This window comes from Echeneis naucrates, chromosome 6 (assembly GCF_900963305.1).
Source record: "Echeneis naucrates chromosome 6, fEcheNa1.1, whole genome shotgun sequence".
NCBI lineage: Eukaryota > Metazoa > Chordata > Actinopteri > Carangiformes > Echeneidae > Echeneis > Echeneis naucrates.
In genome coordinates, this window is record NC_042516.1 from 12,995,275 (window position 1) to 13,021,674 (window position 26,400).

The window sequence follows — 26,400 nt, forward strand, 5'->3', positions numbered from 1 at the left end:
CTCATTATCAGATATCGTGACCTAAAATACATTTAGATGTCCTTGATTTTACTAAAAACACAAACAGGCTGTCATGCTGAGAGACTACAAATAGGTTGAGCAGTGGAATGATCAGCTTTCTGGAGAGAGACACCAACAAGGAGTAACATCATAGCAATAGTGATCAGCATGGGAGCAATATTCCTAGTTGTAGTGCTGCTGATTGTGCTCATCTGCATTTGGAGAGATAGAGCTGGACAGGGAGCTCAAAAGTCTTCAGGTAAATATCTGTTGTATTTCAGTTTAACAAAAATATAATGCCGAATGAATGAGAGTGTTATTCCATATATGGACAAAAACACTTCATTACAGAATTTGACTTTTGGTAAAAAGAAATAGGTTTATGTCATTTTTAATCATCTGCTCTCTCTTTTACTTTTCTGCTTTCTAACTCAATCCAGGAACTCAGTCTGGACCGTTGCAGTCGCTCTCTCAGTTCCTTCCCTGCTCCTCATCTCCCTCCCTCCCAGGTCCTCCTAGCCTCTTCATCATTGGCAATATGAAGGAGCTGGCTCATGACCATCTACCCATTCACTTCACCAATTTGGCCCGACGTTATGGAAACATTTACCAGCTGAAATGTGGAAATACAAGTATCATCCCATTTTTCTTGGTTTTCACTACTGATTATAATCATATTTCTTGTAAAAACTAATAAATCAACACTGGGAAAAACCTTGTGGACAATGAGGTTGTGGTTCCCACTGCAAAAAAAAAAAAAAAAAAAATCCTGTTGTGCTTTTTTTCCAGCCATGGTGATACTTAATAGTAGTGAAGTTATTAAAGAAGCACTGGTGAAGAAATGGTCTGATTTTGCTGGGAGACCAATTTCATACACAGGTAAACAACTCAAACTTCTTTTTCCATGACGATTAACATGTCACTGTATAACCTCTACTGACCTACATCAGCTGGTGTCGTGTCTGCGGAAAGGCGCACCATCTCTCTGGGGGACTATAATGAGGAGTGGAGGGCACATCATCGCCTTGTCCACAGTGCTTTGCAGCGTTGCTTCCATCAATCTTTACATGATGTGATCGAGAGACAGGCACTGCATCTGCGAAAGGTACAGGTGGCAGGAACAGATTAGATTGTAAACCAACACACAATAATAACCAGAATAGCCTATAATGATAAAGCAGTAATCCAGATGACAAATCAAATGCTGGGGTGTTTGCATAGTGGCCGCATACAAAGATTCATTTAGCTTTATTCCCTTACATCAGATTTTGATGGACTATGAAGCCAATGCTGTAGATCTCTCAGAGGATTTCACAGTGGCAGCCAGTAATGTCATAACATCTTTGGCTTTTGGAAAAGAAGTGAGTATTTTTCTCTTACAGTTCACTTTTTTTTTTTAACCAATGGGGAAGTAACAGTTGGAGTGTTGGTATATATGGATCAGAGCTGATTGCTTTCTAAGGTGGTGTAGGATTATGAATAAATCTGCTTTTCATCAATGAACAGCTGTGGCAGCGTAGTATTTATGCAGGGAAATGGGAAATTCCACAGTTTATGTTGCCCTTTTTTAGCAACTTTATGTAAGTAAATTAACAATATGCTCTTCATTGACTGGGCAATTTCAATGGCAGGTCATATAAAAACTTAAATCTTAACACTTGAACATGTTTTCTAGTATGATAAAAGTTCTCCGGAGCTGCAACAGCTTCACTCCTGTTTGAATGAGATTGTTGCTCTCTGGGGCTCCTCTTGGATTTCTGCACTGGACTTCTTCCCAATTCTCAGGGTCAGTAAATATTAACCAACTGTGTACATCATAGAATAGATTGACATTAACCTTCAGATTTCAATTTAACACACATTGTGACATTCATTCTCTCAAAGAAATTCCCAAATCCTGTTTTTCACCGTCTCCTGAAAGAGGTGGCCAAGAGAGATGAAATAATTAAACAACATCTCAAAAATTACAAGGTTGGTAAAAGCAAAAGTGCAACATTGGTTTGAAAAACATTTGAAATGAGAGGTCTAATTGACACACTCTTCCTTGATTATGTATTCAGAATCCCAAAATCTCTTGTTATGTTAATTTTTTATCAGCTTACTGACTGTTATCTGTGCAGGCACAAGACAAAAAAAATGGGGACACCATCACAGGAGCCCTCCTTCAGGGCCTTGAGAAATATAACAACACAGATGAGGGAGTGGTAAATACACTGAACAGAGAATACTTTGAAATGCACAGGAAGAGTATGAATCGGATTTGAAGGTGTTAACCCACATTTGTCTGTAGCTCCTTACAGATACGCATGTCCACATGGCCACCGTGGATCTGCTCATTGGGGGAACAGAGACCAACGCATCTATGATGAACTGGATTGTGGCCTTCCTTTTGCACAGACCAGAGGCGGGGCATATTTTTACAACCAATACATAAAAACTAACATTTATACTGCTTGAAGTTCATGTCAATATACTTACTCTTACTATTTCTGTCTTCAGGTGCAGACCAGGGTGTATGAAGAGCTGTGTACAGTGCTGGAGGGACGATACCCCAAGTACAGTGACAGACACAGACTTCCCATCCTGTGCTCTTTGATCGATGAGGTGCTCAGACTCAGGCCAGCTGCACCACTGGCATTGCCACACAGAGCCATCAGAGACAGCAGGTCCGCTGAGATACCAGTAAAGAGAAAAAAAACAAAAAAACAAGTCATTTGTGATGCAATTGAGATCATTTTTCTGTACGTTAGAGACTTTTATTGCTTGTTACCGCTTAATGCACTAATTCTGGCACAGACCCACATTTGTTCAAGACTTAAAAGCTCCAATTATTAAAAATCTTTGTGGATTGGGGCTTGCAACAAAGTTGAGGTGAACCTGAAGTAACCCTGAGTTTGCTGCAAGCCCCAACCTTAAATTCAGGTAAAAAACTAAGGAATAGACAGAGTGAAAAAGGTAGCATGGAGCCCTAAATAAAATGTTTCTATTTCTAGTCTTTGAAAGTGAGCAGGTAGATAAAGAACATGTTTAAATGTTGGAACTCTAATTCTGTGTTGACATTTTTTTAAACATTTCACTGCATTTCGCAAATGCATCCCCATAGTATTGCAGGTTATTTCATCCCTAAGGACACAGTGATCATTCCGAATCTTTTTGGAGCGCACCATGATCCTGCAGTGTGGACTGACCCATACAGCTTCAGACCAGGTATTGTTCAAACTGAGGGGGAAGTGCATTTCTTTCACTTGGCTCCAAATTAAATAGCTACTCTCTCCTTCCATCCATCTCTCACCCCCAGAGCGTTTTCTGGAAGGAGGCGGGGGCTCCACCCGTGCCCTTATCCCTTTTGGAGCGGGAGCTCGGCTCTGCCTTGGGGAGGCTGTTGCCAAAATGGAGCTCTTTCTGTTAACTGCCTACTTGTTGAGAGATTTCCAGTTCGTCCTTCCTGAGGGCAAGTCCTCCCCACCTGACTTGAGAGGAGTTGCTAGTGTTGTGCTCAAGATTAAGTCCTACGAAGTTATAGCGCGTCCAAGACCTGTGACTTCTCCCTGAACTAGGTGTGCTGCCTACTTATAGCATAGTGTGCAATTGAATTATTACTTAAGATTTAGCAAATGATTATTATTAATGAACTGCCAGAAGGATATTTATCATTAGTACTCATTCTGTTTGTCTGTAAAATTGGATATCCTGATTAAAACAACTTGCTGATGACTGAATTTATTTCAGTTATTGATTTGAGTGTCAAATATTATGTCTAACTCAGGTATGCAGCTGAATCACACGTTTCTCATCTCTGGTTGTTTAATGCAGACACTGTATTGACAGTCAGTGTTACATTTAATTATGTACATATATGAATTTGTATAGAGCTCATTAGGAACTCAGTAGTACTCAGGAGGCGGGTTGTACTGCTTACTGTACACTGGCAATGGTCAAAGGCTGGTCATGTTGCAAGAAGAACATCTGTCATGAAGTCTGATGGCACTGCCCAGTGGACAAATACCTAACATGCTATGCTATATGTGATAAAGTCCTCTCAGAAGAGCATGTTATTATGTCTTAGTCTTTATCCTTGGCTTGGAGGCACGTCTTAAAACATTGCTTGCATTTTCACCATCATGTGTTGAGAGAAACAATGATAACAAGGATTATGAAAAAGTTCAAAATTTCACATAAACAACAAAATAAACAAAACATCTGATGCATTAGTTTGTTTAGTGGCCTCAGTTTTGTATTGAAAAGCTGGAGAATAGCTTCCTTTCAGAGGCTGGTCTTGAATGAAAAATTTGTTTCCTTTTCCTGAAATGTGAGTCTGACAACCCGTGCCATTAGATTTAGCAATCAGCACGGACATTCGCAAGATGAGATCCAGTGAGATAAGGATGATTTCATTTCTCTCTTTAGTGTTTGTTCTCCTTTCTCTTTCAGCAGCAGCAGCTGGAGTAGAGTCATCTGGTAATTATTTAAAAATGTTGTCTTTTTTATGAATTTAATGATAGAATCTGACATTATACATTTAAAATCCATGACCTAGTTTTCAGCTACTGTATGAGGTACTGTAAAATGTCTTTTGTCAAAATGATTTAAATTGAAACGGTGCAAAACTAGCTAACTAAATTAATGCATCACTATTATTATTAATTCATTAATGTTTTAAGGGTCAACAATGGCCCCAACGTTTTTGTGTCAGTTCTGTCATTGTATAATGCTGAACATTGCTCCGCCAGGTGAGAGCCTTTGGGAAGAATTCATTATCATCTTTATTATCTTTATCATCTTTGCCAACAGATCGTTTGGTGGTGTTTGCCTTACCTAGAGACAGTATTATTTTGCCCTGTGGCATCCCCTCTAGTGGATCCTGCTCCTCCATTAATTGGAAAAAAACTGGAGAGTTTGGCTCAGTCACCAATGTGGTGATGGCTGGAAGAGTGACAGATCCAGATGTTTCCAGGTTCATGTTGCTGGAGGACTGTTCTCTGAGGATTAATCAACCTGTCCACAATGATGCACGGCTCTACACCTGTGACAGCGGAGCAGTGCAATCAAGTGTTTCACTTCAGATTCTTGAACGTAAATAAGATATTCTTATACCTAAAAAAAAAATCCTGAATAAGTTAATAGAAATCTCAATGGTCACATTCCTTTGTTTTTTTCACCAGTTGTTGAGAGCTCAACTCCTGCTGAGGGCACTATACAATTACAGTGCTTCCTCAACACATACAAAGGGTTCTTTCCTTGTAACAACAGAGGGGTGCATTTACAGTGGACTACTGAGGATAATACACCCTTATATGGCAAAAGATTTGTCTCTGAAAACTCAACTAAATGCTTCTCCAAACTGAATATCAAGAAAAAAATCACAGATCATCACAGAAAATGGAAATGCCACCTCATTCAGAATGGCATGGTTCAAGCCTCTATTGGTTTTACGACAACGATACAAGGTATTAAAATGTGCTCAGTCCCAGAGAAACGTGTAGATTTATGTGAAAAAAGTTTAACCAACATCCCCTTTGCCCCAGATGGTGTAGAGGAAGTGTTCGCTGCAGTGGGTGAGTCATTGTCACTCTCTTGTGGCAACATTTCCTCTTATGGTGTCAATGCCAGCGTGGAGTGGGCTGTGGGTGGAAAGCTAATATCAAATGGTGCCTCACCTCTCAATGAGGACTCATCACTGTTGATAAGTGAAGTGAATGCTGGGGAGTACCAGTGTTCAGAGTCCAATGAGCCGAAAAAAGTTTTGAACAAAATCCGACTGCACACCCTCAATGGTAAGTCGAATGTCCCTATGAGACAGAACATAAATTGTGTCACGTGAGCTGCTATCAAATCATTTTTCCATGTTTGTCTTCACAGTTATTCCATATTGTGAGCCGGGAGGAGAAAATCTCACCCTGACTTGTGTCCTTAACTGCACTGAACAATGTGACAAAGAGTTCAATTTAACGTGGTCTGGAAGTATAGAAAACAGCAGGCTGAGCAGTATAAAGAGTGACACCAACACTCTACGTAGCACGCTATTTCTCCCAGTTTGTTCATTAGGAACAAGAGAAATAACCTGCTCTGTGCAAAGAGAGGGTGTTGTGATGGCATCAAAAAAGTGGCACTCTGTTAACTGTACGTATACAGGCAGCAAATACTCCAAGTATGAAACAAAACTCACCCCTCTTTTTGAAACAGAGGGTAGATGATAATATTTCCTTGTCCCCAGCTTTGGAAACACCTGCATGGTTTGTCCTTCCTCTGGGCCTCCTGGTGTGCACAGCTGTTGGAGGGCTTTACATGTACAGGAAGAGAAAGCACAAGAGGGATGCGAGTAAGGATCCTCGCATCTAAACTACAGCTATCACATCATGATGTTTGCAGAGGATTGATGAAAATATAATGGTACCTGAATCACTGATGTTTTCCTACATCTCTGTTTGCAGCAAATGAACAGTCAAGCATTGGAATGGTAAGAGGAAACAAACAAAATGAAAATGATACTGAAAATAACTGTTCACGTTTTTAAATGTTGATCTGGCTTCATGAATTAATGAATCAAAATGAGGCGAGGCAAGATGATCGAGAAGATCTGTTGATGTGCTTACCAGAAAAAAAACAAGCATACCAACGCAGGTAGCTTCAGCTTCTTCCAAAAACCAGTAACGTTTGGGCTGATTTGATATCTGCGGGGAGCAGAAAGACATTCTGTGAGTCCTATCAAGCAATAAAATGTTTCAAGACTATATTCAGGAACTGGAGCACTTGGCAGTAACTTTGCGTTAAAGCCTGCATATGACTGGCAGCCTGTGTGAAGACCTGAGAATTGGACTAATGTGCTCCCTTTTTTTGGTTTTAGCTGAGCCCTAAGAGAAGTGCTTGAAATAAACTGCAGGTGTTTAAATGTTTTATTTGGTTGACAAGTGAGGAGAGCGTTGCTATCATTACCTCTGGAGGAAATCAACGCATAAACAAGTTTCTCTAACTCTCAGTTAGATACAAAGTCTCAAATCTACGGTATGTTTCTGAGGTGCCAAATGCAGACTTTGCCGTAGCTTTGCCAAATAAATGATTACAGCAGGGTTTGAAACACGGGTCAGACGCTTTAATGTTCTACACTACAGGCAGGTGGAACCTTCATCCTTATTTCTTTGTTGCCAAATAAAACAATCTGTCTTTATTGGATATAGCAATGTAGTTAATCTTCTCCAACTCTTTTCCACAGATTCATGTTTATGATTCAATTCAGGAAGTAAATACTGAGGAACAGCAACAGCAAAGACAGTGGAACAGACAAGCAGCCACAGCCACCTGTGAAACTTTCTATGATTTATTACAAGCTGTGAACTAGAGCTGAATAAAAATGTTTGCTTTTGTCTCCATCCAGCTTCAACATATTAAAAGCTGCTATTCCAGTATCATACTGATATGATTTCATTGTAAACATGACAGCTGTTTCTTTGAAATTATACAGACAATTCATCCATTATTACAAATGAAATTTAAAGAGTCAAATTACTGTTATTTAAAGAGAAACCGCGAGGCCTGAGTCCCCAGATTCACTTACCTGGATTCACACTGCCAAAGACCTTCGATGCCTTCCCTCCTCAGCTGAACACAGATCTGGAAATCAGTCACCTCTCAATCCTGCAACCCAGAAACCCAACTCAGAAGACACCAAGATTCAGACTAAGTTCCATCTCATTCTGTACAGTAAATAAATTTTGCTGCACCATACCAGCTTCTTTATTGGTCTGCAATGTGGTCCAATGGAAAAAAAAAATAAACCCACACACTCATACATGTGACATATTTTTGTATAAAACATAGGAGAGGAGAAAAGGTGACACAAAGGCAGATGCAAATTCATTACTTTTGATAGATGTTTAAATGTAAAAGATGAAAAGAGGTCTAGAGACAGGCAACAGGTGACAAAATGCAGTTTGTAGGCCCACAGGAAAGCTCGAGGGAACATACGCATACAGCACAATGAGGAGCTTGTGGCAATAGTAGCTTTAAATACTGCTGGTAGTGGTGAGGAAAGGCCTGGTGGACGACAAAAAGCAAATCTGAGGACATCTAGTGGAAAAATGGAGCATTGCTTAGTGATCAGGGTTGAGGTGACCTGAGGACAACTGACAAGAGTAAAACATGATGACATGACAGGATAACAAAAGTAGTAATAGTAAAATAAGGAGGATTTTTGTCTGCCTTCTGTGAAAAGGGAAATTTAGGATATACTTTTGACATTTACCGATGCAATCTGATTAAAAAACTAGCCAGTGACCCGTCACCACTGCCACAGGGTGCCCTGAGGACAAAATATACTACTTCCAGTTAAATGACTACTTGGTGAATATTGTCAACTTTTTTTAGCCTCCAACTTTTTCCCTATCTGGAAACAACAGGTCAGGTCTTTTTTCCTGTTTATGAGTTATTCTGAGTAAAAGTGCCAACATTATGCAAGAACAGAACATTACATAAATTTGATGACTGACCATAAGAACATAATAACATTACTAACTGCTCAGTGGTCCGATGATCTCACTGGTTGCACCAAGATGCCTCTAGATTTGAATATTTGTAAATAAAGTTGTATAAACAGGGTGTTTCTTAAAAAAGTAAAAAAAACAATCTAATCAAATAAAACAGTCACTAACAGTAAATTCCCCTGAAAAAAAGCCAAACTTGTTTTAAAACCATCTCTCATGAGTGAATAATTTCATTAGATAATGTGTGTTGTGCTGTTGGCAAAGACGCTTCTTCCTTCCCTAATTAATATTTTTACATACTTAATGTTTTGCATCCTCCTGTTGACCCCTGTTTCCTTAAATATAACATAAGGAACTATGTTGATACAAACTGAAAGTTTGACACTCTACTTCCTATTCTAGTTTGATTTACAGAAACACCATCAGCGCAGTTTACAGTCTCTCAGCACTGTGCACAGAAATGGACCGTGCTCAAGGTTAGTTCTTTTTTTTTTGCTATCTGTTCGATATGTTGTCTCACAGCCAATTCAATTACTTCAGTGCGAAAAATAGTATGTTCTGAATTTTTTTATTTTATTTTATGGTTTTGTAAACCTTGGGTTATCACAGGTGGTAAAGCTTATGGTCTTCTCAAGTCTCAACAGGAAGAAAAGCTGAACTCTATCAATGAGGTGTGTTGGACTGACTTATTTGCGCAGGTTATGGGATTAGGATTGAAAGATGTGGAGGCGTTTGACATTAAAACATGACACCAGATACTTATATTATAAGTATGACTTATTTTTTATTTTAATATTTTGTTCCTCAAGGGTTTTCTTTCAGATCCCCAATATGCAGAAGAGGAAGACCTTGTTGCAAAGCTTGAAATGTTTAAAAGTGAGTCAATCTGATACATTTTTCATTATTTAGTGCTGTTGTAAATTTTGGAATGAGACATATTTATATACATGAGATTTGTTTGCTTGTATTACAGAAAAGTACATGGAGTTTGATCTCAATGATCAAGGGGAAATAGGTAAATGTACACGTCTCTTACACCCCTAAAATATTTGGACCAATTTTGCTTTTAGCAGTAATTCCCACCAAAGATGTCTTCAGAGGTTAAAGATTTGTGTGAATTACTGATTTACAGACATAATGGGCTTAAAACGAATGCTGGAAAAACTTGGGTTGGCCAAGACTCACTTAGAGTTGAAAAAGATGATGTCAGAGGTGGTTGGAGGCACTTCGAAAGACACTATCAGCTACCATGACTTCCTGAATATGATGCTGGGGAAAAGAAATGCAATACTAAAGCTGTAAGTATGAAATACTGGGTACTTTGGAGGGTGGGCGGTAACCTAGAGTTGTGTCACAGTGGTTTTAAGTTTAACAGGGGATTAAATATGAAGTTACTGTTTAGTTGATGGCCTTCAAATCTAATCAAATTCATATTAATATAAAAAATTGCTTCAAAGTATTTCAGTGTTTAGTGAAAGAGGTATTGAAATACCTGCTAGAACTAAACAAAACCTGTATTGAAACTTTGAGGTCTAAATCTGTTTAAGGTGCAAAATAATAACCTGTATTGCTGCTGACATGAATTTTCCTTCCCCAGGATCTTGATGTTTGAAGGCATGGGAAAGGATCAGCAGCAGAAAAATGCTGGACCCCCTTGTCGCAAAACTTTTTCAGACCTTCCCTGAAGGAGTTCTCCATCCTGAAGAGCACTGACTGTCTGCATAACTTTGTTTAAAAAGTGTATTTTTAAAATGCTTGTGCACATGGTCCATTTTCTTCATACAAAGGTTAATATGAGCTTCTTCAAATAAAATGTGAACATATTCTGTTAAATATCTTATACAAATCCTATGTAGCTGTACATTTGTTAAATATCGGTTGAACTGGCTCTAAATAAAAGTGTTTTCTGCAGAAAACTGTAAATGAAAACTGTATTGCCACATTCTTTAATTTCATATCCTGATCTGCGTCATGAGAATCTTTATTTTGAAAAATCAACGTGACCGGAAAGCGTTTTATCATCCAGGAAGCGAGGACGAACCAGAAAAACCCGCAAGTTAATGTGTTAGTTAACATAGAAAGGGGTAAGTTAAAGTGAGCTTCTGCAAATGGCCGCAAATCTGCACGACGGCTCCTCTAAATGCACGATGCAGTTGTAGTGAATACATTTCCATCATGCCTGTTCGAGGTGTTTGTGCCAAACACAGCTAGCTGCCTAGCTAGCCTGTAATTCACCTGCTAACGCAGGTTAGAGCCGTCAAAGGGAACATTTCAGACAGTACTGACCTAAACACACCGTGCTGTGTCCAGGTGTGTCCGTCAGGAGGATGAGCAGCTCGGAGGAGGTCTCCTGGATTTCCTGGTTCTGTGGACTCAGAGGGAACGAGTTCTTCTGCGAGGTTCGTCTGATCACCAACACAAACCTGTTCAGCACGGTGTTGTAGAGATGCAACAATCTGTGGGCAGATATTCCTGGAGAACGTTTTCTGGGTTTGGCTTCTCAAACAGGGGGGGAACACATTTTAGCTGGATGTATAAATGCAGAGGCATAAAGCTCTCTGCTGACTAGTTAAACACGTGAGTGAAAAAAGAAAACATCAGTGAGGAGACTGCTTCATGAATTTTTAGGGAACCCAAAGTTTTGAAAATGGCGCAATCACTGAAATTCTTCAATTTGATACACTTTTGAAATATGAATTCACAAATGGAAAAAAAAAAGTTTCTTTTATTGTCCATTTGCTTTCGCCATTATATTCATTCAGGTTTGTAAATGGAAAGAATTGGTGCACATTTTTCACAGCTGTGTCACTGTTGGCATTAGTATGAGACTGACTCTAATTTTAACTCCTTGCTTTTTTCAGTGGCAGTAGCTAAGTAATCCTGTTAAGCTCTTGCGTAATGCTGCCTCGTCAGTGCGCTGTGGCAATGTGCCACAAATAATGCAATCAATTACAATTTATTGTCTTCTGCTGTGTTCCAGGTGGATGAGGATTACATACAGGACAAATTTAACCTGACAGGGTTAAATGAGCAGGTGCCTCACTATCGCCAAGCTCTGGACATGATTCTCGACCTGGAGCCAGGTGAGACTATCAATGAAGTATCCATATGAAATGACATGAAAGAGCAACAGGGGTTTACCTGCCTGTGCTGCTTTTAAATGACAGATGAGGAACTTGAAGACAACCCAAACCAGAGTGACTTGATAGAGCAGGCAGCAGAGATGCTCTATGGGCTTATACATGCACGGTACATCCTCACCAACAGGGGCATTGCACAAATGGTAGGTTGTTACATGTTAACCACACATTTGTACATTGTCCACAAATCAAATCAGCAGTAAATTCAGCATTGGTTTCCCACAGTTGGAAAAGTATCAACAAGGGGATTTTGGCTATTGCCCCAGAGTATATTGTGAGAACCAGCCAATGCTTCCTATTGGTAAGCCTGACTCCTCTTAACTTCAACTTTAAAAATAAAAGTTTTGGTGCACCTCTGACTGTGTTTATGTCCTGTTGTAGGATTGTCAGACATCCCAGGGGAAGCAATGGTAAAGCTTTATTGCCCAAAGTGCATGGACGTTTACACTCCTAAATCCTCCAGACACCACCACACAGATGGAGCCTATTTTGGCACAGGCTTCCCCCACATGCTGTTCATGGTGCACCCAGAGTACCGTCCAAAGCGACCAGCCAACCAGTTTGTGCCAAGGTTTGTTTGTCTCGACACAGTCATTCATCCTTAGCATTACAGGTCATAAGCAAAAAGTAACACATTTCTTCAGAATATAAACGTAGGTAAGGAAAGTAGATGTTTTATACCGACAGATTGATTTTTACTCATTTGAATGACAATTTATGTCAATTTTTAGGCTGCTTGTTTTGGTATCATTACCAAAACCCACTTTATTGTATTGGTGGCATTGTAAAAAAAAAAAAAAAAAGCCTCCTATGCCAGAGAATTGATTACATTGAATATATATTTTTTCCATTTTTAGATTATATGGTTTCAAGATTCACCCGATGGCTTATCAACTTCAACTTCAAGCTGCATCAAGTTTCAAGAGCCCAGTCAAGACAATTCGTTAGAACAATGCTAGACAAAGATGGTGGACTCAAGGACTTTGTCATTTAATACTCGTTTGAAGCAATGGGTTATATACAGTATATATACCCAATAAATGTACAGTTGTTTACATTCTCCATTCTCCTATTTAGCAAGACATTGTCATAGTTGTGGTAGTTAGTATTTTTTCCGTATTAAACATATTCTGATAGGATCAATATCCTGATGAAGTCTTTTTACATTTTCTGGTTGTTTCTCTAAAACTGAAATGTGGCTTTAGGGAAGGCTAATTTGTTGTGGCTCAGTTGCAAATGATTGAATGTAACAGGAACTCTTGTGACCAGCTGCTGACAGGTTTACCTGTTATGTTCAGGAACACTCAATTTTATTGAATCCAGAACAAAGTTCAGGTTTTATTCTGTTAAAATGATGGATTTTCTTTGGAAAAACAATGCAAGGAAGTATTTTTTCCAAGTAACATATTACCAAATAAGAGGCAGAAAGAGGCCTCATCTTGAAAATGGCAATAGGCTTGTTTTTAAGTTGTATTTTTAAATTGTTCAGTTTCCATTAAACTTGGTGGTAATTGTTGTGCTTGAATATTTAGGCACCTGCAACAAGATTTCCCTGTTGTGTATTTCCACTTGCTTTCATTATGGTATTACTGTCAAGACACTTCAAGTGTTTGGCAATGATTGAACATGCAACAACATCCACCATGAAACAAGTGAATGATATTTATTTCTTACCAAGCTCTCATTTATGTATGCTTCACATAAACAATGCCCACCAAAATGCAAAATAATGCATTTTATTTTTTCGTAAAAAGACAGGGATAAGTCACAAAGCAATAATATTTTCCGTTGTCTAAAACCTATTTTTCCTTATGGGAAATTCTACTTTTTCAAGAAAAAGGCTGTTCTCATCCATGTAGCTACAACATCAATTGCTTATTGAATGAACAGTTTGCTAACAAACATGCTATCTAAAGGGGATCCAAAGATGTGAAGTATTTTCTTCTCTATGTAAAGGAACAGGAAACAGCGAGTGAGAGCGCGATCTACTCAGACTATAGGGTAAAAAGGCTTTACAAACTCAGTTGATAATGAATGCGATATTTAACAACATGACATCTTTAGTGAAAGCCTGAAAACCAGCTTGTGTTGAAACATAGTAAATCAAACCACATTAAACATTTCCTACTTTACAAATAAATTACTGTATAGTAGAACATGTAATAATAATAAAAAAAAAAAAGACAACGTGTGCTCCTATTAGAGAAAAGCCACATATACTGGGACAGCTGCCTTCACCTCTTACATGTGTGGCTACTGTGGCAGACAAGCTTTACATTATTTGACCTCACTTGGCTGAACATAAATGTGCATTTAAAGTAGGAATGGGTATACATATATGGACATTCCTCATACAATCATGGAGGTCTGTAGTCTTACAAAGAATATCAAAACCTGAGATAAACAGACCAAAGCTTGTAAAATGTTTCTTATCAACCATATATTTTCAAAACAATTACGGCTTCTATTCTAGTGGATAAACCATTGGGCTGAGGAAGCACTCCATTGACATGTTAATTGTGAAAGATTTGATAAATTTGGTGGGCTACAAGAGGAAACGAATAAGAATGATTCAGGGCGTCAGGCAAGACAGGTACGAAGGTCTTAAACAGACGTTGAAACTCAGTTAACACAGTTGTAACCTACAATTTCATGAGAAGATGAATACGAATAACTTAAAAACCTCATTTATTTTATACAAATACTATAAAAGCATTTATCCTATAAAATAGAGACACTTTTCAAAATAGACTGATTTTTAGTTTCAAACTTTACAATAATGTGTAGGCTACTGTTTGTCGGCTGGTTGGATAAGGAAAGATTTAAGCTTTTTGTTTTTGTACCTGAGTAGTGAACAATGCCAAACAAACTGTCCAAATTTGAGCACAGAATATCTTTGTTCACTTATTGATGAGAGGTGTGTTGTCAGTTCATTAAAAAAAAAAAAGTCTCTCCTGAATTAAATAGACAAGTAAACAACAACGATAAGTGTTCCCTTGAATGTAATCTTATGTCCCCCTAGCAGCACCAAAGGAATAAATGGTGACAATGGTGTCTAAACTAGAAAGGAAACAGTGCATTTGTATAAAAAAAAGTAAAAATTACTAGGAAAATAAAAGCATTTAACAGCAAACATAACTGAGATCACTCAAATGAAAATGCATTTGTTTTGTTTTGTTTTTTTAACCCAATGAAAATGTATCTGCTTTATGAAAACCAGAACGGGATAAGCATTAAATCAAAACTTGAGATCTGTGCAGCCCTCCTCTACCTACAACAACAAAAAAAAGGAATAAATAAAATGAGGATCCAACAACTCCACTATCAGTGCAGATTTGTGATATTTGCTTTTGGATGCGTGTGTGTAGAAACAGCTGGTAGCCGTGTGCACCGATCGCTGCACTCTGAGGTGGAGAGTCAGAGGAATGAAAAGAGGTGGTGAATGAGTTACAATGCTGATGCTCCGCCATGTTTCTCCTGCAAGATAAACATTATGTTTAGCTCTAATCATCTGCATTGGAAGACTCAAAATCCACATCATCCTCATTAAATGGATATTATTTTAATAATTAGCAGCTTTGCTAAATACACACTCTCTTGTCAAGAGTTGGATGAGAACTTTTGACATCACTGGTGCCTTTAAAATCGAACTACAGCAGCAGCAACAGATTATCTCATTTTGTTTTAGCATATTAGCTCAGCATAACTGCTGGAACATAGCCAGCTCCGAAAAGCTGTTTCTCATCACGTCATATCTTTTATTTTCAGACAGACAGGCTTCAGCCTTTATGCTCAGCTAAGACTGGCTGCCTGCTGTCACTTCACATTTCATAACTGACAGCATATTTGTGCAGTCCTGTTTGTGACAGGCAGAGGGTTTGTACCTCATCTTGATCAATGTCGGAGTCTGCAGTTATTACAATCCTTTTCTCCACACGAGTCTCTGAAGAGCCACTTTTCACCACCTGGTAAAGGCGAGAGAAAATACAAGTGAGAGTCACATCAAATCAACTTCACAACGGAAAAGGTCATCCTTCTGACCTTTGAGATGTGAGTGGTAGTGGTGGTGACTGCGGTGCCACTCGTGGTCTCTGAGGAAATGCTCTTGGAGCTGGACACGGTTGGGACATCTTTGACCTCGTCTGTCCCGTCAACTGTCATCTGAAGAGAACGCCAAAGGAAGAGGTAGACTGAATAATCAATTCAGATTCTGGGACCCCGAGCTTCAGCCAGGGAGGGGCTGTGCTGCCTCAGGCTCATTTTGGAGCCCCCGGCCTGGTCCTCCCAGACCTGCTTATAGTCAGCTTGTGCAGCCATCCATGCAATAAAGCTAAGACAGATCTGGGCTGAGCAGGTGCTGGAGCTCCTACCTTTGGAGACTCATAGGTGACGGTCTTGGTTGGCACGATAGGGACCTCTGTGGTTGAGATGCCAGTGGGTAAGGAGTTGGAGACAGCTGTGATGGTGACTGTCTGGGTCTGCACCAGAGGGGGCTGTGGATGGGAGCATAGCCCCATGAGTGACTGTTTAACCAGACACTTCATGTCTCAGGGCAATCATTTTATTTCACACCTTCTGTGCTGTGCTTCTGAGCTGTGTGGAGAGATTTTCAGTGCAACAGCACAGCTTTCTTAGCAATTTTATTCCATTAAGATTCACAGAAGCAGCAACCTTGTTAATCCCTTTCCCACCACCAAACATTAGAGAAGAGAAATGGGAAATATCAAAGCCAAAAGTGGGTTCAAAAGATGAAGGAAGGAAAGTGACTATTTTAGGATTTTTTATGGCAGAGAGGAATATGTTTGAGTAAAAATATCCCATCACCATAGTTAATAATGTAGCACACCACGGACAACACATCTGCAGCAACCAGAAGCATATTTGACTGTGATGAGCATAGTTCACACTAATACTCCCCTTTACACATTTAAGATTAACCCAACGAGTGAGAGAGTGAGGCAGGCTTGAAATTAAAGAGGCCAAGCAAAGACAGGATTAGCAACACCTGGAGGGAGTCAGCAGGCTACCTGGAAGCAGCGTATGACCTGTGGACCATTGCTCCTGAAATAAGAGGCTGGGGAAGATCCAACTATCCCTCCAGAGCATTCCGACACTCCAGGATATGATCCTTCCTCCTCCTGGGTCTCATCTAAAGCTTTATAGGAGGGGTCGTTTGAAGGAGGCAACTGCGCCATCTCCACCTCTACGATGGGCACCAAGGAGGTCTCAAACACTACAACCTCATCTTGATCATATGACTCTTCCTCAATAGGAGCACCATGGGCTTCACAACTATCAGGCTCACTCTTGTGGCTCGCAGTGGGCCTGGATATGCCTGGCAAGCTGCTGCTGGCTTCCTCAGCCTTTGTCTCTGAACCACTGCACAGGGAACTAATGCACACACTCTAAAAAAGACAAAACATAGTCACTATGTGATGTCATATGTTATAGATGGGTGGATATTTCCGACTGACATGGTGTATAACTAGCTGAATTTACAGAGATCATAAACATGAATGCATGCAAATTAAAAATATGCGACTATACATTGATGAAGTACACACAGTATGCATTTTATGAGCCACTACACATATTTTCAAGGACAGTAGTTGTCTAATCAATACTGCTTTAATGGCACTTAAAAAAAATGGCATCACAATGGCCGAATCCACCTTTTTTCCTCCAACACCTGCTAGAGTAGGTAAGCAAATAAACTGGATACTGAATATAGGTTTAGCTGCATCCACCATTCAGACTGCATGTCATCAATGAATAATATTTAGTATATGTTGAATGAAATAGTAATTTCCTTTGTTTAAACCTTCATTCAGGAGGTAGTGATGACAAAAATGAGTACACTATCAGAAGTACAGCAGGGACTTACTTATGATATAGTAATTAAAGTTCTTTAAAAGGAATAAAAAGTCATTTGAACTGTATAAGGAATGCTTTTTATTCTTTGGTCAAAGTCGATTGTCAAAAAGTCATGCAACAAGAAACTTCTTGAAGTTGCTACATATTGTCTTGTAAAATACTGGTGAAGGACAAAGAGGTAAATAAGTATTACAATTAAGCTGCCTCAAGTTCTCCATTCACTGTAAACACTATACAGTGAGAAAGACTATTTTCAGTAACCAGAGTAAAGTCCAGGTCATGAATGGTTTCTAGTACTGACTTGATGTGGGGTGTAGAAAGTTCATCCCCAAAACACCACAGTGTTCATCTTATCTAAATACGACCTCCTAATAAATGCACCTAAAATGTGTTTTTAAAAAAAGTGAAGAAAAGCAGGCTGAAAGTGATATGGTCACATAAAAAAAAAAAAAAAAAAAAAAAGAGATAAAAGTCCATTCTTAGAGAATATCGGTAGATGGGTTTGTATCTTTACAATCCAAATGACTCCACAGAAAGTAGTAGTGGGTTGATTTTTGAGTGGGTCATTTTCACTCCACATCAGTCTGGACGACATGTCTTGTTTCTGACTGGAGAAACCAGAAAAATTTGTGCCGCAGAGGGAAATAGAAGGAATAAAAGTCTTTTTCCTCAGAAGCCAGAAAAAAAGAAATGAGGGGCAGCTTCTCAAGTGGAGCAGAGGATGAAAGGTGAAAAATGCTACGGTGATGCTGCAGAAAAGGCAAAGGGAGGAGGAGAAGGAATAGTTGGTGAAGAAAAAGCTAGAGGTTGATGGATAGATGGACTAGGTGTGGTCTCCATGGCTCACACTCACACCTGTGTGGGGTTTCCGCAGGGTTGAGACGGCCCCTCAGCTGCGTTTGGAGTAGAAGTCTAGCAGGGGGCCGCGCGGTAGGCGGATGACAAACTGAAGGAGGGGTGGGGAAAAGGGGGAGGGGGGAACAGAGATGAGAGGGAAGAAATTCGAAATGTCTGCAATGATCGACAGAGAGCTGAACTGCTGGGGGACTACCTGATGATAGAAACTATAAAATCTTGATCTAACAACATACTTCAAGTGATAATTCGAACAAAAATTTTATTTAGCAGCAACATTTGCTGTCCAGAGCATGGAAAAGTTATTGGGACATGCATTTTTAGTGTTTATTTCCATGTCCTACATTCCAGGCTGAAAGGCTGAAAAGACACATCATCCACATCTGTAATGATCCATAAATTGATGCACTGTAAAGCTTTCAAGAGACTGAACTAAGAGCAACTGAACCAGCTGAATATGGGCATCTTGTCTGAAGATATTAAACTGGCACAGATGCCCAGAGGTCCATAAGCCTGCATTAGCTATACAACGTTCTACAGCCTATTTTTGAATTACTTTCAGTCTGGCAGGACCAATTCTGCTGCTGCTTGTTAATACTATTGACTTTGACCCTCTTATCTTATTCCTATAATCCACATTTACTCATGAATTATAAGTAGAATGGGTTGGGAATGTTGGCTTGGGGAAGCATAAGGAATGCAATGTGTGTTCACTCCACTAGGCAGACCATTTTTGACCATGTCCTATTTTCAACTTCCGTTCAGCACTTGGTACGTTTTCTCTGATTTATTTCTTCACAGCAGGGTAAAAGTTGTCACTTTGTTTTAGTTTCAGGGCAACTGCACTGCATCCTAACAACAGGAGCACTAACCTCCAAGTCTAAAAGGGGTTACGTCCAAGAATTGATGATGCACCTGAATTATTCACTGAAAAGTACGTAAAATTCACCTTGACAGATTTTAGTTGTTTGTCCATATTAAGATTGGATTTTGTTTTTGCTCTTTTAACTGTATTACAATTATTTTAACTGCAAGATTTTTAATGTCAGTTTTAGTATATTCACATTATTGGTAGACTTGAGCAAAAACTGCTGGTACAATTGTGAATGAGGCCTTGTCTCTTCATGGAAAAACAGGTTTGAAGGTTTGAAGCAGCAGCCCAAAAAAAAAAAAGAGGTGAAAGCAGCTTGAAAACAAAGGGTCAAAAAAAAATTGAAATAAATAAATAAACAGAGAGAAAAATTTACCATGAATAAAGGATAGAGGAGAGGGGAAAAAGGAAATTCTGCTCAGCGTCAGAACGTGCAAATCCTCAAGAGAGTGGTCATCTCTGAGTCATGCAGTACATTTTCAAAGTCCAGTCTGCCAGTCATGCAACAAGAACATGTCAGGGTTTGGAGCTGTCTACTTCAGGTAAGGCGAGCTTAAGTGAGTTATCAGAGAGTTAAATGTGACCTCAACTACCTCCACAGCAGCTTTTAAGAGAAATGCAGACCTTATTCAACAAGTCAGACAGCATACTTCATTCACATGCATGTGTTACATACCACATGCTATTTTCTTGAATAGGTCTGCACATGCACACATAATTCATTATACTGAAGCTGCTGGAGGACGAAGAGTGACAACCAGAAGAGCCTGACCCATTTCTCTCATTTGAATTTGTTCACTGTGCACAATAAATGAATCTATATTCTTATGCAGCAATTAAATCTTTAGAATTCTACAACCTTGGAAATTATTCAAAGATGTTAGCTAGAATACAAACCCATGCACACTCCTCACATCAATGTGGTGATACTTTCCAGTGAAGTGCAAAGATTTCTAAAGATGCAGGGCCATGGAAAACACACAAGTCTGTTCACATAGTCATTATCCTAAGAAGGTAATTTTACTGAAAATGTATTTATTTGCATGATCTCTACAACTCCTCATCTGAGAGAATGAGAGAATTCCCCTAAATCAAGTATTTTTCCGTGGGAGGTTTTGGTGGAAGACTTACCCCATCTGCACTGGGCAGAGGCTGACCATTTACGCCCAGGGTGCGGAACGGAGAGTGTGTGGACAGACGCTTGTCCCACTCGCTGGGCCTGGGCTCTGGGACGGCTTCCAGGAAGTTCTTCTTCAGCTTACTGATACTGGCATGATGCCTGAGCAAGTCCTCCTGAGGCTTACTGAACTCCTATTCAGGGGTTGTGGTGGTGAGGTGTATGTGATGAGGAAAGCGAGAAAAAGGAAGAAATTCAAAGACAAAGTGAGGACAGGTGGCGAAAGTTGGAGGAAGGGAAAGGAAAGAATAGATCAAGGACATGTTTGTGTTTGGGAGACAGGGAAAGATTAACAAATGGGAGGGAATAAAGAAAAGTGGAAAAAAAGAGTCAGATCACAGTCCTTTGTCCATTGTACTATTTCTCTTGTTTTACTGCAGATTAAAAAATAAGCAGAAGCAGCCTTAAATGGTGATTCTAAGGAAACATAAATTAGTAGATCCAGTTAATCTAGATGATCAGAGGTAGATTATCAATCACTCCTTTTCAAACTGTACATCAAGCCTTTCAGCTAATTAAAGGAGTCCATGCTACAATTTATTTATTATTTTAATTAATACTTGGTGTTGGTAGCAGAGGCAATTAATCACACAGCACACAAGGATCTATTTCATTGCAAGGAAACACATGAAAACAGGCTGCAAGTCAAAGAGCAGAAGAGGTGATAGTAGCAGACATGGTACAAGTTGCCAGGCATGATGAAACCTGTTCATTTAATACAAATGAACAAAAGAACCAGCACTGATTTAGCAACACTTAACATCAAGTTGCTTGATATGAACAACCATCTTACCAGATTGCAGAGGCTGCTCAAGCTCAAGACCAGAAGCGTTTGTTAGCTTTAATCATGACTTTAAGTTGTGCTTAAACGCAACTTAATGATAAGTGTTTCGCACATCGTTGTTTCTTTCAGACACAACAGCAAAAAGTGGAATTATTTTGATTTTCATTTCCATGGTCAAATATTTCATTAGCCTAATTGCAGAGAAGATCAACACTTTGCTGGCAAGTTAGAAAGTGAGATGGAGGAAAAAGCAGAAGCAGGAACAGGAGAATACTGATGATGTAGAAAAAAAAATCTATATTATATACAAATGGAGCAGCTTGTGGATCCTGGCTTTAAAATGTGAAAAAAAAAGCATGCTGTCAGTTATGCAACATAATAATTGACCAACTCTCTTGGCTGATCATTTGGGACAGCTTGAGGAATCGTGAAAACGAAATACTTGTTATAAACTCAAAAGCACTCTCCTGATAAAACCAGATTAGAGTTACATTGCCACAGACATACACATAATTATTATGTACTCTACAGCCAATCATGAACCAACAATGCAAGAAGTGTGAATCGTGCCACATGAAAGCGTGATCTTAAACAGTAGCCAGTGTGCCAAAGAGCAAGAAAATATAGCTACAGACTGGCATCTCCAGCAGGGATACAAACCTCCAACATTAAAAGGCTATGCCTGATATAAATTGAGTCACCCTCAATTTTCTTTGCTCTTTTCTGTGAAAAACGAAAAAAGATAAAAAAAAATGTGGTTTGTCTCAGTTTCCCTGTAGCTGGGATCAAACTACAATACCTTGGACATGCAAACAATGACATTTACTGAGATGTTAATACAACAGACACAGAGTGTTGAGTTAGCATGCAAAACAGTTTGGGGATACGTTGCCATATGGCGAAACTGCGACGTACTAATGAAGCAAAGAACTAACGACTCTAGTGGACTGACTTAACAGTTTTTATGATGAGCAAAGAAAAAAAAAAAAAAAAAAACACAATGGTGGAGTGACAGAACTGTGACACACCACCATTTATCATGCCCGATTTTAGTAAAATGCATTTACTCTATACTCATGCATGTGTACATTCCAGAGTCTATGAAAACAAGCAATGAGAAGAAATGAATGCCTTCCTAATTATGAAGCAGCTCATGTGTAAAACACATCTCTTCATATTAAAGCTATCTTTTTGTACATTTTTGGATCTTTTAAAATACATCGAACCTGGTGTGGTGTTCATTTAAGACCTAGCCATATGGAAGCACAATATGAGAAGAGGGTGAAATTAGTCTTTTGGATGAGAAGCTTGATATCATCAGAATGGAGGTGGAGAAATGACTACAGAAACATGTACGGTGCTAAGAATCTGACCTTTCGCATTCGCACCACCTCCGTGCTTGTGACCTCAGACACGTGCTACCCCAGGGAGGAGAGAGGAACACATATTAGCATCCCCTGCTTGCTGGCTGTGACATTCAAGAGATCAACCATAATGGACACGGCTTCTCTGCGATGACATGCAGGCGCCGGCATTCAACACTAACCTGAATGTCCCCATTGATGGTGGATATCAGTGAAGACTCTACTGTTCCCTGGTCACTCCAGGCTGCTGACTACAGCAGCAAGAGAGACAGTTCACACTCAGACAAAGAGAGCAAACTCTGACTGCTACTCTAGCCTCTGTCATTAACAACATTATTAACTAACATGTATTTACAGTAAAAGAGATCTTCTTAAAGAGCTGCTTATGGCCAAAATACCTGGGTCAAATCATTCACATGAAGATGACTGATCACTATTATTGCATACCTTGACCTCAAACTCAGCCTCGATTTTTGATGGCTCCACAGCTTCTACTGTGACCTCCAGCTTTCGTTCCTCCTGGCGGGTGGGCTTTATTGGAGTGGAGGTCTGAGGCTGGTCGAAAGGGGCCATCGGGATTCCTGCCTCAGCCAGAGCAGCCTGGGAGAAGACCGGCGCACTGACAGGACGGGTTCCCCTCTGTGTGCTCACCGCTGGATACAATGCAGGCCAAATGTAAATATAAATACATGGAAATTCTTTTTGGAAAAAGTGCGATTGTATGAACATTTGACATTATCAAATCCTCTCAAAGATTACAATGCACACTGAAACAGTAACAAACATGCAAAACACACAAAACATTCAAGAGCACATTTATGCAAATGAAGCAGTCACATCATACTTACACACTCAAGCCTCCAGGATGAGGTCCATGAACACACTGGAGGAGTATACTGTACCTTAGACTTTGTGTTGACCACCTTTTACAAAGAACAAGCATGTAATCTGAGCCTGAGGTGGGCCAGAAGCAAATATTGGCAAGTGGAATGGGAGCAAAAGCACAATGTCTTGTTACGATCCAATGATGGGAGCAAAGGCAGATGGTGTTAGGCTGCGAAGAGCTAAAAAGCTCAATGAAATGCAACCAGTGAAATGCTGATTAAGAAGACATTAGTTCTCCACACTGCAAAACATAGCACAGTTAGAGGTCCGTGAATAAAAGCGAATGTGCTATGTTATGCCCATGTATCCTGTAAACAGGATGCAAAGGTTAATAAGCGTTTCATGGAGCGAAGAAAGAGAATGAGAATACCTGACTCTTTGAGGCTAACATCTAGTAGAACAAACCAATCGTCACTGACTTGTATGGGGGCGACTGGAAGTCTTTCCTCTTGGATTCGCTTTTCAAACATTGGTCTTGTCTCTGAAATATCAATCCTTTTGGCCACAGCAGTTGGAACTCTGATCTCTGGTGGGAACTGGATACGCTCAGGGACACCCACTAATTCAAATATGCAATCAGGTATTATTATTATCGAAATGAAGCACATAAATGAACTATGCATTGCAAAAACATATCATCTTTCTATTTTCATTTTGGCACATGTGGGGACATTCTTTTGCAACTTGGTGTACCTGGGGGTACGACAACAGGCTTTTCTCGAACGATGTCAAACAGGAAAAACCAATCATCTCCTACTTCTCTTTCTGATGGTGGCGCAGTTTGGATTTGCCTCATTTCAGAAATGCGCATCTCATCTTGCCGTTTGTCGACACTTATCGTTTTCTTCCATCTTCTAGTCTCTGTTGTTATAACCTCTGCTTCAAACGTCTTCCTCACATCTTGAATAATCTCAACAGGGGCAACTAGATCAGGAGGAGTCAAAGGAACTGAGTGACCACACAAATTTTTGCCCTAAAAGGCTAGTTAAGGGCTGCAAATGTTGAGTAATGTTTTAGAAGTACATCAATTTGTATAGTTAGCTGGAAATCAAATTCTGATGGGCCCAAAAATACAGACACTGTATACCTGATGGTAGTATGACTGCTTCTTCACCAATAGCATCAAACAGCACAAACCAGTCATCATCTCTGTCTGGAAGTGGAGTGGAAGGCTGCAGTCTAATCTCGTCAAGATCAATCTTCTGCAACCTTTGCTCTGTGCTTTTCACTTGAGGATCAATGCTTGGATGAATTTGCCTGGGTACCGGTACAGAGACTGAAAACAGAGAATATTTAAGCTCAGCTTCAGCCTCGTCCAGTGCATCTGACAGAAGCCTTACATCTGTAAAATTATCTGTATAGTTTAGGGGAATTGAAAGAATCAAGTTCTCAGACTAATGATAGTTTTCTGTCAGCTGGACTCTGGGGACACTATACATGAGACTTTGGGGTGTGTGAAATATGTGTGAATAGAAAAAAAGAGGATGTATATGTGTACCTTGAGGCACATAAGATATTTGTCTAGGAGCAACATCCAGGAGCAGAAACCAGTCATCATCTCTTTCTCTCAGAGGCTCGGATTTTTTCATCACTGACACAACTTGGACAGGAAGCATTTTTTCCTCCTCCTGCTCTGCAATCATTTCAACCACAACCTTCTTCTTGGACTCCACAGCTATGGTTTCTTCAGTATAAACCTCAGCATACTCGGCCACGGTAACTAGTGATAAGAAAATGAATCAGCACTGGAAGACACTTAAGTCAAAAATGATGACAAACTGAGCATTTGAGTCCATGTGACAAAACTAAGGAGGCGCATAAAAGAAAGTTGGCAATACCTGGTGGCACAAATGCTGGTTCTCTAATGGGAAGATCCAACAGAACAAACCAGTCATCTTCAACTTCTCTCACAGCCTGCGGTAGTGCCAACACTCGCTTTTCAACCAGCTCTTGTTTCATTTCTTTGTCTTCTACTACAACCTCCAATCTTTTTTCCCTCTGCTCAATGCTTCCTACTTGAATCGGAGGGACAAATTCTTCTGGTGACACTTGAGCACGCTCCGAAAAAGCAACTACAACAAAAGGAGATAACAAATCCTCAGATACCACAGAGAGCTTCTGCAAAACTCAGAATAACTGCTTGCTGTTATTAGACTGCAAAGATGTGCATGGGATTGTAGCAGTACCTGGTGGTACATACGATGTCTCTCTGGGAACAACATCCAGCAACACAAACCAGTCATCATCTCTGTCTGCCACTGGCTGTAGTTGGATTTCTTGTGGATACCTTGGTGCCTCATGTGTTATCTTTCTCTCTTCAATGACTACTTCTCTGATCTTATCTGCTGCAGGTCCAACCACATAGACAAGATTCTCTGCACCCATTTGGTCTTGTCCTTTAGAATTTTAAAAGGACAATTTTAAAACAAGAACCAAATACAACAGAGCATAATATGGACGTAATGGGATTTTAGCAGTACCTGAAGGTACATATGGAACAGCAACTCTGGGGAAAACATCCAGCAACACAAACCAGTCATCAGCTCTGTCTGTGATGGTCTGGCGTGTCGAGATCTCTGGTGCATACCACACTTCTCTGACGTCTTTCTCTTGGAATATAATCTCTGTTTTCTCCTCACCTGCTGTTATCTCAGCCTTTGAGATGTCATACTTCTCTTTATCCACTTGAGCATAGTCCATAGTGGTGACTAATAATGACAGTAAAGACAAATATGTCTTTGAACATTGGCACAAATCTAAAGTCCTAAAAAAAACAAAAACTTCAATTGAATTTGAATTCACACTTTCAAGTACACATGCCAACTATACTGTCTATACCAAAGCATTAGTTTTTTCATTGTCACGACTGAAAAGCTGTAAATTCTGCTGGCTGGATTAAGGCTGTAGCCATTTTTCAGCCTCTTATATCTAGATTTTCTATACTATGATAAATTAAGTTCTTCTATTTTATAG

The 26,400-nt window shown here is 39.7% G+C and overlaps 5 protein-coding genes across 6 annotated transcripts in view; 4 read left to right on the forward strand and 1 right to left on the reverse strand.

The window, feature by feature from the left end:
* The first annotated feature begins 168 nt into the window (after window positions 1–168).
* Window positions 169–3,552, forward strand: cyp21a2 (cytochrome P450, family 21, subfamily A, polypeptide 2). Its single transcript, XM_029503771.1, has 12 exons — window positions 169–259; window positions 441–632; window positions 790–879; window positions 951–1,105; window positions 1,266–1,361; window positions 1,676–1,786; window positions 1,885–1,971; window positions 2,121–2,204; window positions 2,291–2,404; window positions 2,500–2,666; window positions 3,104–3,207; window positions 3,299–3,552. Exons 1-12 carry the CDS (start codon window positions 169–171, stop codon window positions 3,550–3,552), a joined length of 1,545 nt encoding a protein of 514 aa, XP_029359631.1.
* Window positions 3,553–4,356: 804 nt separating this feature from the next.
* LOC115045473 (uncharacterized) lies at window positions 4,357–7,653 on the forward strand. The gene is made up of 8 exons (XM_029505177.1): window positions 4,357–4,458; window positions 4,792–5,073; window positions 5,163–5,447; window positions 5,526–5,774; window positions 5,860–6,120; window positions 6,215–6,319; window positions 6,432–6,457; window positions 7,211–7,653. The coding sequence occupies exons 1-8, from the start codon at window positions 4,365–4,367 to the stop codon at window positions 7,334–7,336; spliced, it is 1,428 nt and encodes a 475-aa protein (XP_029361037.1). The 5' UTR covers window positions 4,357–4,364; the 3' UTR covers window positions 7,337–7,653.
* Window positions 7,654–8,896: 1,243 nt separating this feature from the next.
* On the forward strand, window positions 8,897–10,380 carry LOC115045231 (allograft inflammatory factor 1-like). Its single transcript, XM_029504816.1, has 6 exons — window positions 8,897–8,953; window positions 9,087–9,148; window positions 9,287–9,353; window positions 9,451–9,492; window positions 9,610–9,775; window positions 10,075–10,380. Exons 1-6 carry the CDS (start codon window positions 8,938–8,940, stop codon window positions 10,160–10,162), a joined length of 441 nt encoding a protein of 146 aa, XP_029360676.1. The 5' UTR covers window positions 8,897–8,937; the 3' UTR covers window positions 10,163–10,380.
* A 106-nt stretch (window positions 10,381–10,486) lies between these two features.
* LOC115044888 (casein kinase II subunit beta) lies at window positions 10,487–13,132 on the forward strand. Its single transcript, XM_029504197.1, has 7 exons — window positions 10,487–10,561; window positions 10,788–10,876; window positions 11,458–11,560; window positions 11,645–11,760; window positions 11,843–11,918; window positions 11,999–12,188; window positions 12,475–13,132. Exons 2-7 carry the CDS (start codon window positions 10,805–10,807, stop codon window positions 12,563–12,565), a joined length of 648 nt encoding a protein of 215 aa, XP_029360057.1. The 5' UTR covers window positions 10,487–10,561; window positions 10,788–10,804; the 3' UTR covers window positions 12,566–13,132.
* Window positions 13,133–13,256: 124 nt separating this feature from the next.
* LOC115044884 (titin homolog) overlaps window positions 13,257–26,400 on the reverse strand; it is a 28,105-nt gene continuing 14,961 nt past the window's right edge. Inside the window, exons 14-30 of one of the 2 annotated variants that reach the window (XM_029504190.1) lie at window positions 25,908–26,135; window positions 25,614–25,823; window positions 25,266–25,499; window positions 24,926–25,147; window positions 24,515–24,703; window positions 24,121–24,351; window positions 23,798–23,986; window positions 22,990–23,195; window positions 22,725–22,793; window positions 22,552–22,596; window positions 21,839–21,901; window positions 20,349–20,528; window positions 16,645–17,022; window positions 15,988–16,110; window positions 15,659–15,778; window positions 15,502–15,582; window positions 13,257–15,094 (exon numbers count right to left, since the gene is read on the reverse strand). In XM_029504190.1, coding sequence (XP_029360050.1) covers window positions 15,065–15,094; window positions 15,502–15,582; window positions 15,659–15,778; window positions 15,988–16,110; window positions 16,645–17,022; window positions 20,349–20,528; window positions 21,839–21,901; window positions 22,552–22,596; window positions 22,725–22,793; window positions 22,990–23,195; window positions 23,798–23,986; window positions 24,121–24,351; window positions 24,515–24,703; window positions 24,926–25,147; window positions 25,266–25,499; window positions 25,614–25,823; window positions 25,908–26,135 — 2,798 coding nt within the window. In that variant the 3' untranslated portion in view covers window positions 13,257–15,064. The remainder of the gene's footprint in view (window positions 15,095–15,501; window positions 15,583–15,658; window positions 15,779–15,987; window positions 16,111–16,644; window positions 17,023–20,348; window positions 20,529–21,838; window positions 21,902–22,551; window positions 22,597–22,724; window positions 22,794–22,989; window positions 23,196–23,797; window positions 23,987–24,120; window positions 24,352–24,514; window positions 24,704–24,925; window positions 25,148–25,265; window positions 25,500–25,613; window positions 25,824–25,907; window positions 26,136–26,400) is intronic. The other variant, XM_029504189.1, reaches the window with a different exon arrangement.